This window comes from Apus apus, chromosome 8 (genome assembly GCF_020740795.1).
Source record: "Apus apus isolate bApuApu2 chromosome 8, bApuApu2.pri.cur, whole genome shotgun sequence".
NCBI lineage: Eukaryota > Metazoa > Chordata > Aves > Apodiformes > Apodidae > Apus > Apus apus.
In genome coordinates, this window is record NC_067289.1 from 10,807,122 (window position 1) to 10,823,850 (window position 16,729).

General features: G+C 40.9%; 1 protein-coding gene across 1 annotated transcript in view; it reads right to left on the reverse strand.

Moving 5' to 3' along the window:
• Window positions 1-6,527, reverse strand: part of DNER (delta/notch like EGF repeat containing) — a 112,331-nt gene extending 105,804 nt beyond the window's left edge. The window contains exon 1 of the mRNA XM_051626712.1: window positions 6,267-6,527. Coding sequence (XP_051482672.1) covers window positions 6,267-6,527 — 261 coding nt within the window. The remainder of the gene's footprint in view (window positions 1-6,266) is intronic.
• Window positions 6,528-16,729: the final 10,202 nt, after the last annotated feature.

The window sequence follows — 16,729 nt, forward strand, 5'->3', positions numbered from 1 at the left end:
ATATTTGATACCTCACATGACCATACTGTTATTATCAGTTCCACTGCAACCACAAAGCTCAAAGTCCATTTGGTACCTGAATGCTTCCCTTACAGATCACAAAATCTCACTGAAAATAAATAGTATCTATGTCCTGTTGGACATATACTTGTTAATTGAAGAAAAAAAACTTCAACAATTACTGTGACATGTGAGTATACTAATTTTGAACTGTAAAAGGAGCTGTAAAAAAACCTGCTTGAAATTAATATTAAAGATTTTTCAGAGATTGAATACTGCCACCTCAGAACTCCTGCTTGCACTACACACAAGTTTGTCATTTTCCAAGTACAGTCTAGACTTGATGTAAAATATGTATACAATAACATGGGAATCATTTAGCAGAATATCCAGCAAAGGAGTAGCAGGAACAGAACAAGAGTAGTAATATGTAAATACAAAATCTAGGAAAAAGGCTGGAAGTGACCTGAGGGAGTTCTCTGTTCCAACCCCTGCTCAGGCCAAAGCTAATGTTAGACCAAGGTTATCAGGGTCTTGGCAACTCAACTCCCAGATCTCCAAGGATGGAGAACCCACAAGTGTTTTGAGTGCCTGTTCCAGCATTTGACAACCATCATCATGAGGAATGTTTTTCCTTAGATTTAACTGGAACCTCCCCTACTATAACATGAGTCACCTCTTGTCCTTTCACTGTCTAAGAAAAGTCTTGATATGTCTTCACTCTGACCACTCATTAGGTTGTGAGGATGGCACTTAGTTCCCCCTTAGCCTCCTCTTCTCCAAGAAAAACCAACTGAGCTCTCACAGCCTCTTACCACACATAATATATGCATCAAAGCAAATACTTTAATTCTGCAACTTTAAAGCACTGCAAGAGGTAGCAGAGGTAGTCAGCATGAAATTACATGGTCCCTCAGAACTAAAACTAAACTAGAGCCAAATAACAAAAGAAAATTCCAAGGCATCTGCTAACTATATGTTACTCTTATTAAAGATAAAAGACTAAACAGAAAGGTCACATAAAACACCTGCATAACAACCACATATTCTCAGTAGATACCCTTCATTAATGAGTACAGAAGGGGGTGGGGGAAATAGCATTTTAAACATGCTAGAGAACTCACTGAGAATTCAAGGATTAGAAACCTTTCAGAAGGGATGTCAACACTTAATGGAAAACAGGATCTCATGAAGAATTAATCAAGATACTCACATGAAGGTGATTTAGCAGTTAGATCAAAGGATGTCCTTTTATGCAGCACTGTCCAGTGCAACCTGAAATAACCTGGCCTGTGCAATTTTGTACCACTTACTCTGACCTATTAGATTATAGCATCAAGAAACAATAATCCTTCTTTGTATAGCAGTTTACTAACCTGGAATTTCTGCATTCATGATTAAACAGCACAGAATCAGAAATCTATTAAGAAAAATAAATTTAAAGAAAAAGAAACAAAAACCCAACAAAGTATAAAGAAACAGAAGCAGGGGGCACAGAATTAAAAACTGCATCACTGCACTACATTCTACAAGGGTTCAAATACCGTAATCAAAGACAAGTACAAATTCACTTGGTATTCACAAGTATAAAAAAAGGAGAGAACAAAGAAAAAGTTAATCAGACAGAAATTCAGGAAGGGAAAAATAATGTTAAGAAGAAAATTTAAAAGATAAACTACTGTGCATCTGTATTAGTTTTTATAATATCAGTTCCTTCATGTTTTAAAACTCAGATTGCACCTTTCTAAAATTCCACTTTAAACAAGCTGTCCACAATTACATTTTAAAATATTTTCTGGTATAGGTGTAGAAAAATAGCCATGAGAGTGAACAGAACAAACCCTCCTCAAAACAAAACAGACTGTTTCGCTACTAAAATAAAAATTTCAATACTAACTCAGAAATGCTATTACATCAGTGGCTACCACATCACTCTCAGAAGTAAGTGGAACATCCAGTCATCACTAATCAGTCTATAGAAGAAGAGAATCATAAGATTGTTCAGGTTGGAAGGGACCTTACAGTTCATCTAGTTCCAATCCCCCTGCATGGGCAGGGACATCACCCACTAGATCAGGTTGCTCAAAGCCGCATCCAACATGGCCTTGAACACCTCCAGGGATGGGGCATCCACAACTTCCCTGGACAACCTATGCCAGTGTCTCACCACCCTCACACTAAAGAATTTACTCCTAATGTCTAACCTAAATCTCCCCTCTTCCAGTTTTGATCCATTACCTCTTGTCGTCTCACTACAGGCTTTTGAAAAAGTCCCTCCCCAACTTTCCTGTAGGCCCCCTTCAGATACTGGAAGGCTGCTATAAGGTCCCCCCAAAGCCTTCTCTTCTCAAAGATGAACAGCCCCAACTCTCTCAGCTGCAGCCCTCAGATGGTCTTCGTTGGACTCCTCTGGACTTTCTCCAATAGCTCCATGTTCTTCTTATGTTGGGGGCTCTAGAAATGGACTCCAGGTGGGGTCTCATGATAGCCAAGTAAAGGGAAGAATCACCTCCTTTGACCTGCTGGTGTGTGTCAGTAGTCTGGATGGCATCCCTTCCCTCCAGCACAAAGTCAGAATGTGGTTCAGTATTGCTTGGACACTACTGGCTTTCTAGTTTTGAATACTGACATAATCTATAAAATAACTAAAAGCCTATTAAAAAGCACTGAAGGAAAAAAAAAAAATAGGAAAAATTATCAACCAAAGGAGAGAAGAAAAAAACAAAAGACAAAAAAAAGGATAAACAAAAACAAGAGAAGCAACTAAATCAAATGAAGCTTGTATGGCAGTATTTAAAACACATTGATAAATTAATGTTTCTTCATATGACAGTCTTTTAATGAAATTAGCAGTAGCATGGAACAAAAAAACCCATGCAATTTAATGCAATTAACTAAGTTCAGATTTTGCATTTTTAGGGAAATGACCAAATCTCACATGATATTTTTCATTTCCTATTTACTACCTCATATCTCTAAAATTATTTTGTAAGGCACTAAGACAAATCAATTTTTACATAAAACTTGCCTGATCCAGAACAACAATTGTATTTAATTCTACATGTAATGAGAAACAAAATAGTCATTAGGTAAGACATTAGAAATAAAAGTTAAAATTCACCTTTCAAAGTAGAATATATATAATAATATAGGGTATGTAAATTTTAGGGAACTTTAATGTCTGTCCCTCAGTTAATTTCAATTTATTTATTTAAGTTCTCTCAAGGTAAAGCTGAGAATTGGCTTATTTCAAGTTCCTGCTGAAAGGCTATTAAATTCATTGTAATTTTTGTACCGTTTCCTTGGGACTACATGTGATTTCTTTGCTCAAACTAAAGTTTAAGATACTTCAGCACATTAATTCTATTCATTCTTACACAGACTAGAAATGTGATAAAGAGAAGTGGGGAAAAATTCACAACCATGTAAAAAAACAGAGTTAAGTTAGAGCAATGTCCCACAAAGTGAAACCAGACAATCCATAGCAAAACAAAACTACAGTTTGCAAAACAGAGTATAGTCAAACCCTAAGTAATGTGAGAGATACACACATGCATAATTAATGACATGGATATACCAAGAGGACCTGTAATTTCTGTTGTTAAATAAATAATGAGTTACTGAAGCAATTATAACTAAGGTCATGGAACTGGCTTAAGTCCAAGTTAAATACTTCACTCAGTAATAGGAAAGCTGTGCATATTTAGAAGTATGTCATATGTATGCGATGTCAGTTTTATTCTTGCCACTTTTCCTATGCCAGCACCATCATTGTCAAGTGCATCAAAACCAGTTACATTAAAAACTTTAGTAAGAAAACTTGTGGGCAATCTCCAGCTTTGACTGTTAGCAATCCCTCTATGTTAACAACTTCACTGTGCGCAGTTGACTTGTAGGCACATTTAGAACATTTTTCCTTCATTCATCTGGCAAGAATTGATAAAATGTTTACTTCATTACAAGAAGTAACATGAAAGTAATTCTATATTTTTAGGGAAGTTAGGTTCCCAAAGAATGCCAGTTCCATCACAAATTCCAAAAATGTAGATTCACCCTCCATGATCTGGGTATTTAAGTATTGCTTTCCTCCCCCCCACCAGCCTTTGGTATTCCCCTCTGCAAATCCAACTGTTCAATAACAGCCTCAGCAGTAAGATGAAAACCCCCCGTCTAGGTATATCTCAGTGGTCCTCTGATTTAGCCCACTGTTTTCTCATAACCATTATGGGATACAAGGAAAAAGAAAACCTTTCAGTTATTTTTAAAAGCCTTATGGTTTTTATCATTAAATTGAAAAATACGCCTGTTTTTACTTTTCTTTCTAGAAATTTAAGCCACTAAGCACCAACTAAGAACAACAGAGAAACACAAGAATTAATGAATTTATACAATATTTATTAATTGCCTATTTTGATAAAAAAGGAGCAAAACTTTGGATATACTGTGTTTATATTACCCCTTTAAATCACACGCCTGCTCTCCAGTTAATTAAAGTTACAACTTTTCATAGCTAACTGGCATCCATACTACAATTGCTGGCATTCATTTGTTTATCAGATTCCCTTGCAAGGATGATTACTTAGTATTTTACAAAAAAGAAACAAAGTGTATGACACTGTAAGCCTCCTCTTATTAGCAAATAAAAAGCATAACTGCTATGACTATATTACCTCTTTTATTAAAAAAAAACCCACAATTAATCCTAGTTCCCCAGGCACAACACTTCACAGGAGGTATGAAGCCAGCATTACCTTTTACCAAGTCTTTAAAGGGGTCATTAATCTTTCAGTCATGGATCTCAGACGCTTAAGTCTAACACTAGCAAGCAGAAGCAAAGACACAGAGCTGTTTCTTTGTACTGACAGAAAACATGGTAAACTCTTAAGAGGACAACAGATAAAATTAGCCAAACAGAAATCTATTTAATCTACTTTCAGCTCTCTGATTTTACAGAATCCCGTTAGCGTAAATATTTTCACTTTCGTTGTTAACACTGAATCAACCGAGACATTCCAAGGCAAGCAGAGAACTCTATGTGTAGTGCCCCTACTTTACAATTACTTTTATACTGACATACACAGTAAGTCTTCATTACATTTATTAACCCTTTCATGTATTCAACAGTACAGTTTGAGTACTACACGACCAAGGAACAATAACAAAAACCTAAAAAGCAGATTGAGTTTATTTTAATTCATTAGCTTCTATGTCAAATGCACTTAAAGGGAGAACACTATCCAAAGAAATGGTAGCCAATCCATGTAGCCTTCTGTACACTGCTGTCAATGAAAGTAACCCACGGCATCTTATCCATAACCAGGGAACAAGCCTCTTGTCCCTACACCTGCTTTTGCCTATATGAAGATGTGGAAAAATAAGTTTTTGTGAATTTTAGAGTTTACATCCATAAACTAGAGACACAAGTAAATACATGCAGTCTTCATATGACAATAATTAAATTAGATTGTATTGTTACATTCCACCCCAATACGACCAAGCGCCTTAGAAAGACACTGCTTACTGCCTCTCCGCGTTTTAGAGCGCTTTCTGTACTCGGAATGTTCTGACCTTTCAAAATCCAAAACCAATCCAAGAAACACGCAGAACAGGAGAGCAAGCTCTCCTACCCTATGAAAATGACCTCTGGAGGCACGATTTAATGAACGTTATCCCATGCAATACAGCATCCACTTCCAAAGACCATCATCTTCACCTTAGAGTAAGTCAATACTACGTAAATTACCAGGGCTGGAGAAGAGGAATTGCGGCAGCGCTGACATTACCCTGGAAGGCGCCGGCTGAGCGCAGCTCCCGTCCTCCGCCCGCCCGTCGGTCCCACGCCCGGGGACGCCGGTTCTCCCGGGAGCCCGCGGCTTCAGGGCGGCACGAGGCGCTGCCGGCCCCTCAGGGAGCGCGGCCGAGAGACGCTGCTCGCGGCGACCGTTAACGGCACCAACGGCTGCGGCGCGAGGAGCCGCGCGCGCGGGGGGGGGGACGCCCGCCAGCGGGGAAGCGGGCACCGGCCCCGCCGCGGAGCCACTCCCGGGGCGGACGGGCCAGCCACCCGGCACCGGAGCGGCCCGGTGCGGAGCCGGGCAGGGACGCCCGCAGACGGCTGAGGGGTGAGGCGGACCGAGCACGGAAGGGGGCCAGCCGCGCGCCGAGCGCCGACACCCAAGGGCAGGGACGGGCACAAGGACGCGGGGCGGGAGGGAGGCGCCGAGGCCGGGGCATCGCGCGCTGCGGGCTCCCGGAGCGCTCCTTACCTGGCAGAAGGTGCCGGTGACCCCTGGGGGGCAAGCGCAGCTGTAGGCGGCGGCAGGCTGGGGCAGGAGCGGCTGGAGGCGGCGGGGAGCGGCGGGGCCCTGGGCCGGCACCGGCAAGCAGGTGCCGTTGTTGCGGCAGGGCTGGCTGAGGCAGGGGTCCCGGCCGGGGGGCGCGGCAGTGTCCGGCGCAGGGAGGCAGGCGCGGCGCTGGGCCAGGGCGAGCAGCAGCAGCAGCAGGAGGAGCGGGGAGGCTCGGGGCATGGCGGCGGGGCGTCCGGGTGCCACCGCTCCACTGCGGGCACCGTTAGGGAAGGAAGGAGGGGATGGAGGCAGCGGCTGCTCCTACCCCCGTTCCCCGGGCAACGGGCGGGCGGGCGGGGCCTGGGAGGAGGAGCCGGCCGCTGAGCCCCGCGCCCGGCAGGGGGCAGCCGCGCCCGCAGCCCCGGCACGGGAGGCGACCGCTGGGCAACCGCGGCCCGGGGCGGGCAGCGCCGCCGGCCGTCCCGCCTCTCTAGAGCCGAGGCCGAGCGGACGGGGCTGAGGGGGCTGTGCCCCACGCCCCATCTCCCTGGGGCGGGGGAGCGGCCGCCGGGCTGCACGGCCACGGGGAGGGGCGCTGGGCACCGAGCACGCTGGTTCGGAACGGGAGCAGTGCGTTATAAGCTGCCCGACGGGCATTCCTGATCTGCCAACGCCTGCAGTTCGCCTGACGGGCGACCGTAACGGTGCCCGAGCGCGCGGCACCTGGGCACACGCCGGGCGGGAGCGATGCTGCCCCGGCTGGACCGACCCCCCGGGATGGAAACTCCTCGCTCGGGAGAATTCCCTGTCTGCTTCTCGTTCACTGCTGCACAAGTGCAATCTACTGCTAGTTACTTTAAATTTCTCTTACGACCAAAGCAGAAACAGCTGAAAGGCATGACAATCAATCCTGTCATTGCTCCTATACGAAAAAAAGCTGTGTGTTTCCTCAGCTGAGGTTATTTTCGTTGTTAAAAATCTTATTTATATTTTGATAGTCTTTGATGGATTTTTTACTGACTCTGGAACTAGGATACTTGGTCCATAAATCAATTAACGGACAGCAGGAAGATAATCCACGTTCTCTGAGCTTCTCTTCGTTTGCTTCTGCAAAAGTGACGTATTTAAATGTAACGACTGTTCCCGTGGCTGACAGGAGGTTACCGGAGGATGGATGGCAGCAGCACGCTACGCTTTCTATAAACATTTGCACTTCACATGCGGCTGAAACCTGTACCACGGGCAGAAAGAGCTTGGGATTCTAATTTAACTGAAAACTCATCAGGGCTTTTATCAGCCTGACCATGATCCTCCCTCCCCGCACCCAGACCCTGTCGCTGCTTCTCTATCGCCGCCGCCCCGCCCCGCAGCCGCCGGTTCGGTGCCGCACCGGCTCCCTCTGCTGCCTCCGCCGCGGCTGCGCCCTCGGGGCGCCCCTTCCCATTGATCGAACGTGCTTCCCTGCATCAGCGGTTGGTGTAGGCACTGGGTTTTATTTGCATTGCCCTCGTCTCTAGTTACATACATTTTAATTAAGTTTTTGCTTTATTTTACAAATATCTTTTCCTTAAGGTTACTTTTTCTACCCATATTTGTTCATCAGAGCCCTTCCCATGTTGAGACAGGAAAACCTGTTGCATTCACCAGACCAATTCATCATCATCATCTTTTATTTACTCATCATCATCAAATGCCCTATCTCACTGAAATTCAGGAACTTGGAAGACATTCTTTCAATTTGAAACTGAAATACTACTTACTGTTCTTTAAGTATTGTTTTTTTCTAGTCAATTTTGCAACTGTAAGAAACATTTTTATTAATTCACTAAGCTTGTTCATAAGAATGTAATGAAAAGCAATGCCAAAGGCCTTGCCCCCGTCAAGTTATAACAACTGTGTTCTTTCTATTCAATTCACAAGATCAGTTTGACATGGTTTGTTCCTGGTAAGTCCACAGATGCTGCTACTTGTCTCCTTATAATCTTCCACATGCTCTGAAATTACTTGTATATCCCAGGCTGCTGTGGCATTCAGTGTTAAAGCAGCTGATATATAATTCTCTCTGTCCTTCTTCTCAATGCAAATGTTTATCCCTTTCCAGTCTCCTAGGACTTCATCCTCCCACACAAGTTGTCAGATAGTTGCTAATAACTAGCTCCAGGTAGTTTTCTAAACATCTCACAGAACAAATCATCAGAATTAGACAATCTGAAAATATGTTCTGCTCTCTAACCTGACCCCTCTTCATTTTTCCTCAAGCTGTTCTCTTGGCTGATACCTATTGTGTTGACCAGCTGACGGATCTTCATAACAAACAAGTTGCCTGAATAGACTGGTTATGTAGCGCCCCTGTCTTTCATTTGTTCTTGGTACCCTCAAAGGGTTCAGTAATTCTGGTGGAATTCTGGTCCACATCTATAGCTTTTTAGTAGTAACACAGTATAGATAAGTATTGGAAAAGACGGTTTCAAGACAGCTAGAGCAGATAATGGATCCTGTAGTGGTAGTAGCATCATATTTGCAGAAGAGGACAAATTGAAAAATAAACTAGTTAACCAACGCAACCAAAAGAGATGGATGTAACATGGTCTTTCCAAGTCAGATTGAACATAACTATATCACATGAGTTTCCTTTGCATTTTACAGAATAAAAACAATGTTTGCATTATAATTGACATTTTCATGTACAACTGAAAATATTATTCTTACCTAATTAGCTAGTGATTTTCCAAAATGCTCTTTTTTATGCATTTTAATGTTCCAATATGAATAGTTTAGATAATTTTATAGGCATCTTTCCATAAACAAATTACTAATCTTAGTATTCAATAAGGATTCAAGCTGTCTGCCTCATTTACACTTGTGAGAATTTAAATTGTATTACCAGTCTAATAGCTTATTAGTGTGGCTTAGATAAGCTACATTACAGCTTAACTATTTATTTTGATACATGGCTGTATCACTTGAGCTCTGCACACCTTTTGGGATTTGAGTACCCAAAACACAGAAATTCTTAATCTGTGCTTTAGAACTTGAGTGATTCAGTCTTTGAGATCATCAAAGTGATTGATGACATATCATGCCTCAACTCAAAAATCTTAGAGTGATGTGAATATGCCAAGCTGGATGTTGTCAGGCTTGCAGATCCTATATAGCACACTAGTGAGTAGAATTATTCCCTTTTAGTTCTGAGTGAATAATTTATATATTAATATTTTATGTTTCTGAAATTACTAAAAAAATTATAGAAGAATCTACATTACAAAAATACCTTACTTCCATCTTTATCACTACACACCAGACATTAATACAAATTTTTGTATTAATGCAACAGTGATAACTATTCATATTATCCTACTGTCTAGTATAAAACTAGAGCAATAGCAAATTATTTATTTTTTCTTAACATCACCTGGCTTAGCTCTATAAGTGCCTATGAAGTTCATGCTCTTACATGGATTAAGGAGTCAATAATTCAAAATAGAAGATGCAGAAACAGTCATTTGTATTCCAAATTCAGCTTTACCTATTTTCTTGATTTAAAGCATTTGAGTGTCTATTAACTGCAAGGAAAGAAAGTAAATTTAAAGGATTCTCTGGAGTGGAGATACATCTTGAAGTCCCTAGCACTTAGATTTTTGTTCAAGTAATGAGAAAGCTAAGTTATAAAAGCTTGGCATACTATCTCAGAGATATATGTCTAGTTAGCTCAACATCCACCTCACACACTTCTGGTGTGTGCTAGTGTTGCAAATGACCCTTACCAGGCAAGCCAGCATTTTTGCAGTAGATCGTACCTCTGCAAATGAAGCTTTTGCTTTTGGGAGGATGGCTGGTTAGTTTTGCAGAAGACAGTGCAAAGGTGCTGACCACTTTGAAGGAAACTGTTCCTTTCATCAATGATTATCAATTTGGGGTGGGTTGGGGAGGCATAATTATGAAAAACCAGAGGAAGAGTTACTGATACTAGCAAGTTAACTAAAGATTTTTAGAGAAAGATACAAACTGTGAACTTGAAAACCAAAGTTTATCTTTGATTGCATATAGAGCAAGGGATAAATCTCATGGTGTCTTGTTTTCCACTGATAATGAAATTTTTCTACTCTCCATAGTAAAAAAGGGAATATTAAGTACTTTTTATTACTAAAAAAAAAGCATATGGCAGAAATAATTGGTGTAATCCATTTGACAGCTTCAGGTACATCCATAGGGGCTGCAGCTCAATCCCTCTGGCAAATGATACATTCTTCAGAAAAGCAGCAGTACAGCACACGTCCATGCTGCAGACTGCCTAGCAGCAAATGGAAAATCCCTGTTGCTTTGGAGGGAAAAGTCATGCACTTCAACAAAGCTCCAACAAATGAAAAATTATGTAGGCTCTGTAGGAGGCTGCTTAGCTTGAATTTGCCAGTAAAGTTCATAAATCACCTTGGCCAAGTAAGAAGCTTCCATTGCACTGAGAGCAATTTTACTACAAAAGTTGAATGAAAGATGCAGATTTGCCCTTTGGGAAGCTGTTTTGCTGATATTGTGTAATACAAAACAAATTAAGACTAGATTTCTTAGCACCTTTTGAAACTATATGACCCCTTTTGAAACTGCATGCCACAATGTGAAGTGCAAGAGACGTAATTACTTAGTATTGTATGTTACTCTGCTCTTCACACTGATTCAGGTGTGAACAGATGCATTTTCATGATTAAGAATCAAATAGCCAGGCCTCCCAAAAGAACTAACAAAGAGCCAGAATATCTTATACTGACAACTGGAATTACCTAGTTCCATGTGAGAATTATTAAAATGGTAAAAATATTATTACATTAATTTATTTACCTCACATAACAATCAAATTAAAGTTCAATAGCTAGAATTATTTTTTTCATTTCTCACAAAAGATTACAAAGTAAATCCCTGGTAGCTGATAATTTTTTTGCTCCCATTTCCAGACTGGGTAACAATTTTGAGATTCTTTACTTGCAACCATGTTATGTTTGATGCTGTAGATGTAAAGAACAAAAAAGCTCCCCACTCTAAAAAGCTGACTGATGAAGCACAAGGGAGGGCAAAGCCAGGCATTACAGAAAGACAACACAGCACAAAGGAAACTATGAAACAGTATCAACCATCACAACAAGCCACAAGGACAGAAGAGATGGTTGACATGGGCAAAGCAATAGACTAAAAGTGGTCTGCATATCTATTTCTTGAATGGGGATAAGCAAAGGAAAGTTGTGTTTACTAGTAAAAAATTAAAATGTAAACAAAAATGTCAGTTACCTAATGGATGTGATATATCCATGGAAAGATGTATGTAGATAGGATAGGACCTGTTAAGCAGAAAGCATCAGCACATTCAGATCCAGCAGGGCTGCAAGAATCTATTTTTGAGGCCAGACTGGGAGGATGGCTGTACTTAAAAGACAAAAAAAAGAGTAAAGCTCTTGGAAGAATGACTAAAAGCCTTATTTTGGACTTACAGATATTAAAAATCAGTGGTGTTACATCAAGACTGGAATTTGGTCAGAAATTCTCTACTCCAGCAGAGAAGGGTAAAACCTTTAAATCGCTAGTATGAAGCTGGCAGCTGAATGTGTTTGAATGTGTTACTGGAAAATGAGCTGTGAAAGGAGAAAAACAGGAAACCAAGTATGGGGACAAGGATTGTAACATATAATGTAGTAGCAACAGTAACAAGGACAAGATAAAAGTAACTTACATAGAGTTAATATAGTACAGTCTTCCCATGTTTTATTACTAATACTTCTTCACGTTGAAGTTGGAGGATTTGATACAAAGCTTTAAAGTCTACCTACCTAAGGCAACTTCTCTTGCACATTACTTATATTCTTACTTTAGAAAGTGGTAAATATCGTATCTAAGAAATCAGTGCTGCTAGATAAGAGGAAGAGGGCTGCTGAGTTACAGTGTCAACTTTGTCAAGTCATGAAGCACTTACGTTCCTCCTATAACCTACTGGCTACATACTGGGACAAAAACTTACACAAGGGATGTAACAGCTTCTGAAACTGTAGTAAAAACAGAAATAAGATGCTAGAAAAACTTTTTAAAGTTGAAACCCTTTTAAGAAAAGCTGAAGTAATTAAAGCCTGTAGTTTACAGTCAGTTGAAGCAGAGTCCTCTGGAGATTACTCATAATCTGCAGCTGCAAAACAGACCCTTATAATTTCAATCCATTTTATTGGAAATTTAGAAAACCTTTTCCATATAAATTTCTCCCATTGAACTTATCTAAATTGATGGGACTTATGTAGCACAAGACTATTTAAGATGCATATCAAGTTTTTTGATTCCTAGTCATTACTAAACGCCTGCATGCGGTTTTCATTTTCACTTCTACAGATAGCTGATTTTTAGAATTGCAGCATGTTTTAGTAAAGCAAACAGATTTATCTAGTTGGGTCTTGGAAAACCCAGGAGACTGCGCAATCTCTTCTCTGAGGAGACAAAGCAAAGGGGAATAATCCCTTCCCTCGATCAACCAGCTGTGCTGCTGTTAACACAGCAGGGGATGCTGTTGCCTTCCTCGGCTGCCAGGGAACCCTGCTGACCTTGTTCAGCTCTTGTCAGCAGAGCTGCTCTCAGCCAGTTTCTCCCTTTACCTCTGATTTCTGATCGAGGCAGAATCAACTGATACTGCTGGCCATAACTGGGAAATTACCAGTCTTAGAACTCAGCAATACTCAAGGGGGGATCCTTTTGTTGTTTGATAACCAATTTAAAGTGACCTTTTCCCCCTTTTTGAATAGCATTTATATTTTTAAGTGTCTCAAAACAAAGCTTGCATAGCAAAGAAATATCAAAACTGTGGGAAAACTTTCTGAAATATTAGTAGCATCAATACTTTCAATAAATTAAGCTACAAAGTGAAAGCATAAATACTGTCATGTGTTTTGAGAAGCACAGCACAGACTTGCTTCAGGAAAAAAAATAATCAGGTGGGAAACTTTCAATTTTTCAGCCCATGTCTTGACAGTTTCAATAAATAGAAGTAATAATTTGTAGAAAAGCTGTCAGAAGTGTCTGGGAAATAGTGCCACCTTCCAGATTGATTAAACTAATTTCTGGATAACTGCTTGCACCGCCTGCCTGCCAAAGAGCCTTCTGCATAGAAGTAGCCCTAAAATAAAAGCTTCAGTCAGACGATTATTTAGCCTAGAATACCTTGGATACCTTAGCAGGTAAACGAAGAGTAAAGACACACACATGGTATTTGCTCCAAATATTCCATTTCCCATCATTTGTTGCTGAAAAGTCTCCTGAAACAGACTAAATTCTGGTTTTACTCCTATGACCCATTTCAGTAACTCAATACAAAGCAACAGTTAAGGTGGCTGACTTCTCTGAAAACTTAAGTTTTACTTTACCAAAGATCATGTACAGATTTATCACAAACGATTACATTAAATACTCTCAATATTTCACGTCATCCACCACATGAAACAGCTACAAGAGGCCATGGGAATAGAAGAGAATCAAAGAACAGGACAGACCAATGGAGCAGGAGTCTGTACTGCCCAGCTCCCAACTTAAATGCCACAAAAGCATTGTCTTATACAGTTAGCCATTTCCCACAATTTCTGCTGCTAATTTCTTGCAGTATTTTTCCTTATTAGGACAAAAGCCTAAAAATACCCTATTCTCCCTTCCTCTAGGATTCCACCATCCAGGGCAGTTAAAAGCAGGTAGTAGCTAAGAGGGCTCTATAAAAACTATCTTTGCTTCTTTACCCTTCTCTCAGTTGTACATTTGGGAAATAATGCAGTTACCTGTCTCAACAGCTATTTTTAAGTATCTCCATACCTTCAACCCAACTTGACTTTCAGTAGATAAGAACGTATTTGTGTTTAAGCTCACCTTTTCAAAGGGAAACCTCCTTCAACCTCTTCCCATTCCCAGACAAAAGGGCAGGCTGGTTGATGCCTCACAACATGTTCCTCCAGGCATTTTTACATCTGTCTTTAAAGGGGTGTTAGCAATAGCCACAGCTATTGGGAGGAACAGGAAAGACACAGACAGGACCAAAAAAAACCAAAACAAAACAATCAACCAACTAAACAACCACCAGAACACACTTGTTGCTTTACCTCTACAGAGGTAAAGCTTGAACTGGACAGTTTCCTTCTTCACTACAGAAAGAAGGATGTCACAGGAGTTAGGAATTCCACCCCCCCTCTCCCTTGTTTTGTGGGGTTTTTTTTGTTGTTGGGTTGTGGTTTTTATGGAGGGGGAGGGAGCAGCACATTTTCATCTCCCTTATTACTCCTTTGCTTGTTTTTTTTCTGTTGGTTGGGGAGGTTTTTGCCTTGTTTTTCCTCTTTGAACCAGGTTTCCAGAAGTTGCTGCCTCATTAGACCTAGAGGTATCAGAACATTCATCTACTGCCTCAAAAATACTGGATATATCTTCACTGTTTCCCCTCCACTTAATTGTCCTGCTCATGTTTCCAGATTTCACAACTCCCCAAATACACACAATGGAAGAGACCCAAGACTCATTATTCCTCCTCCACCCCCAAAGCAGCTTGATATACCTGCATGTTTCAGTACTCAGAGACAAGGACCTAGTATTCCTCTACCCCAGCCTACTGAAGCAGTTCAAGCCATTCACTGTTACCACTGGCAGCACAGCCATGAAGTTTGCTTCCTATCTGCTGTATGAACAAGTATTAACGTTCTGTTAAAATGCACTTGACCAGCTTATGCTGGTGCACTGGGGTGGGGAGACTCCTGCTACTCTTGGGGCAACCGACTACCTTCATCTGAAAAAAGCTATTAGACATACAATGTGTTGTGAGAGATTAAGCAAGTTGAGAGCACAGAGCTGTGAAATTCCTGCAAGATCACAGGGCACACTAGTTTTCCAGTTCAAGTTATCGAAAGACTAGGAAAAAGCCTTGAAAAGCCTCAACTACCAGTATGATTTCCACACTCCTTCCAAACTTTTTACTGTAATCAATCTGAAAGCATTTTATTTTTCCACCTTCTGTCACAGCTTCAGCTATAGAAAAACATTTTGGCTTGGGGTAGGCACATTCACATTAAGAACAAGACATTACCTCTGAAGCCAGGCAGACTTTCATTTCCTGTCAGAAAGCCCTCTGCAGAGGTACAGGCTTCTAAGATGATGGGAACTGGTATTACTCATTTGAAGACAGATTACTGAAAACAGGTGGGACAGGGCCCAGAAACTGTACAGATAACAGACCTGCTTCCAGCAGGGGCTAGAAAACAGGGCACAAGTGATGCAACACTCAGGATTGTATCAGTATCTGCCCTTAGGCACCCACCATCTCCACAGGGGAGAGTTCAGTAAGGAAAAGGAGACAAAGAAAAAAAGAAAAACCCAAACAGACGAAAACCAAACCGCACAAAAACCCACCCAATCCCCCCCCTGCAACATATGGGTCAGAGAAGGGAGGAGAAATCTAAGCAATTAAATTATGCAAGCAGTCTGCACATGAAAACTGCTACCTCACAAAGTTTAGCAATGGCCATGGGGATTTTACACACTTAGAATTAATTCTTGCACATCTTCTGATAAAATATGAAGAAGCACTAAAACTTACTAATCCACGTCATATGTGATGATACTTAGATGTTTCCTACACAAAATATTTCTGTATAAAGCAAGCATCTAACAAAAACAAATTACTGCACAAATTCATTAGCAGCTAACAGTGCTCGGATGGTACTTTTTTCCCCTGAATGACTCTTTGCTGTTCTTGGTAGTTTAGGACAAGAAACTCATCCAAAATAGTAACTGATACCTGGTGGTGTTTAAAAGCTGTTGAACTTACTCTGCTAAAAAAAGCCTTTACTTTCAAAAATAAGACTTCTTATTATACCTTTTATTATAGTTTATAAAGATGTGGAAAACAGTCAGTACTAAGACGACTACATGTCCTGACTGCTCTTAGGCACACATCTATGATTAATTTTAGTGAGTTTTTCCCTTAATGCAAAGTTCCTGAAAAGGAGGAATCCCTATGATCTTGCACCACCCCTCCACTTGGTCTTAACTGCTCTCAGAAACTGCAGTTCTGTTTGTAGGAAAGTACTGCAGTCCTGCAAACTGTGACTCTTTAATTTATTATTTTCATTTACTACCTTCACCCTTTAAGCCAGACTTCTTTTCTAGTAACAACTAAAAGCTGCCCTTTGTAGAAAAAAAACAAGTGTCACCCAAAAAGGTTTAATTCACTTTTCAGGCCAACTACATCCTTGTTCTGTGCTGAAAACGGCAGCCAGCACAAGAATAAATTGTCACCAAAGTTACTTGTTTTTTTTTTTCCTTCCTTTTCAAACAGGCAACAACTTATTTTCCCACTGAAGTGAGTTCTACAATGGCTATGTATCAAATTTGAAACCTCAAAATTTCAGTCGATGAAAGCCAGATTCTAGAGGGAGACAACATGGGTAAAA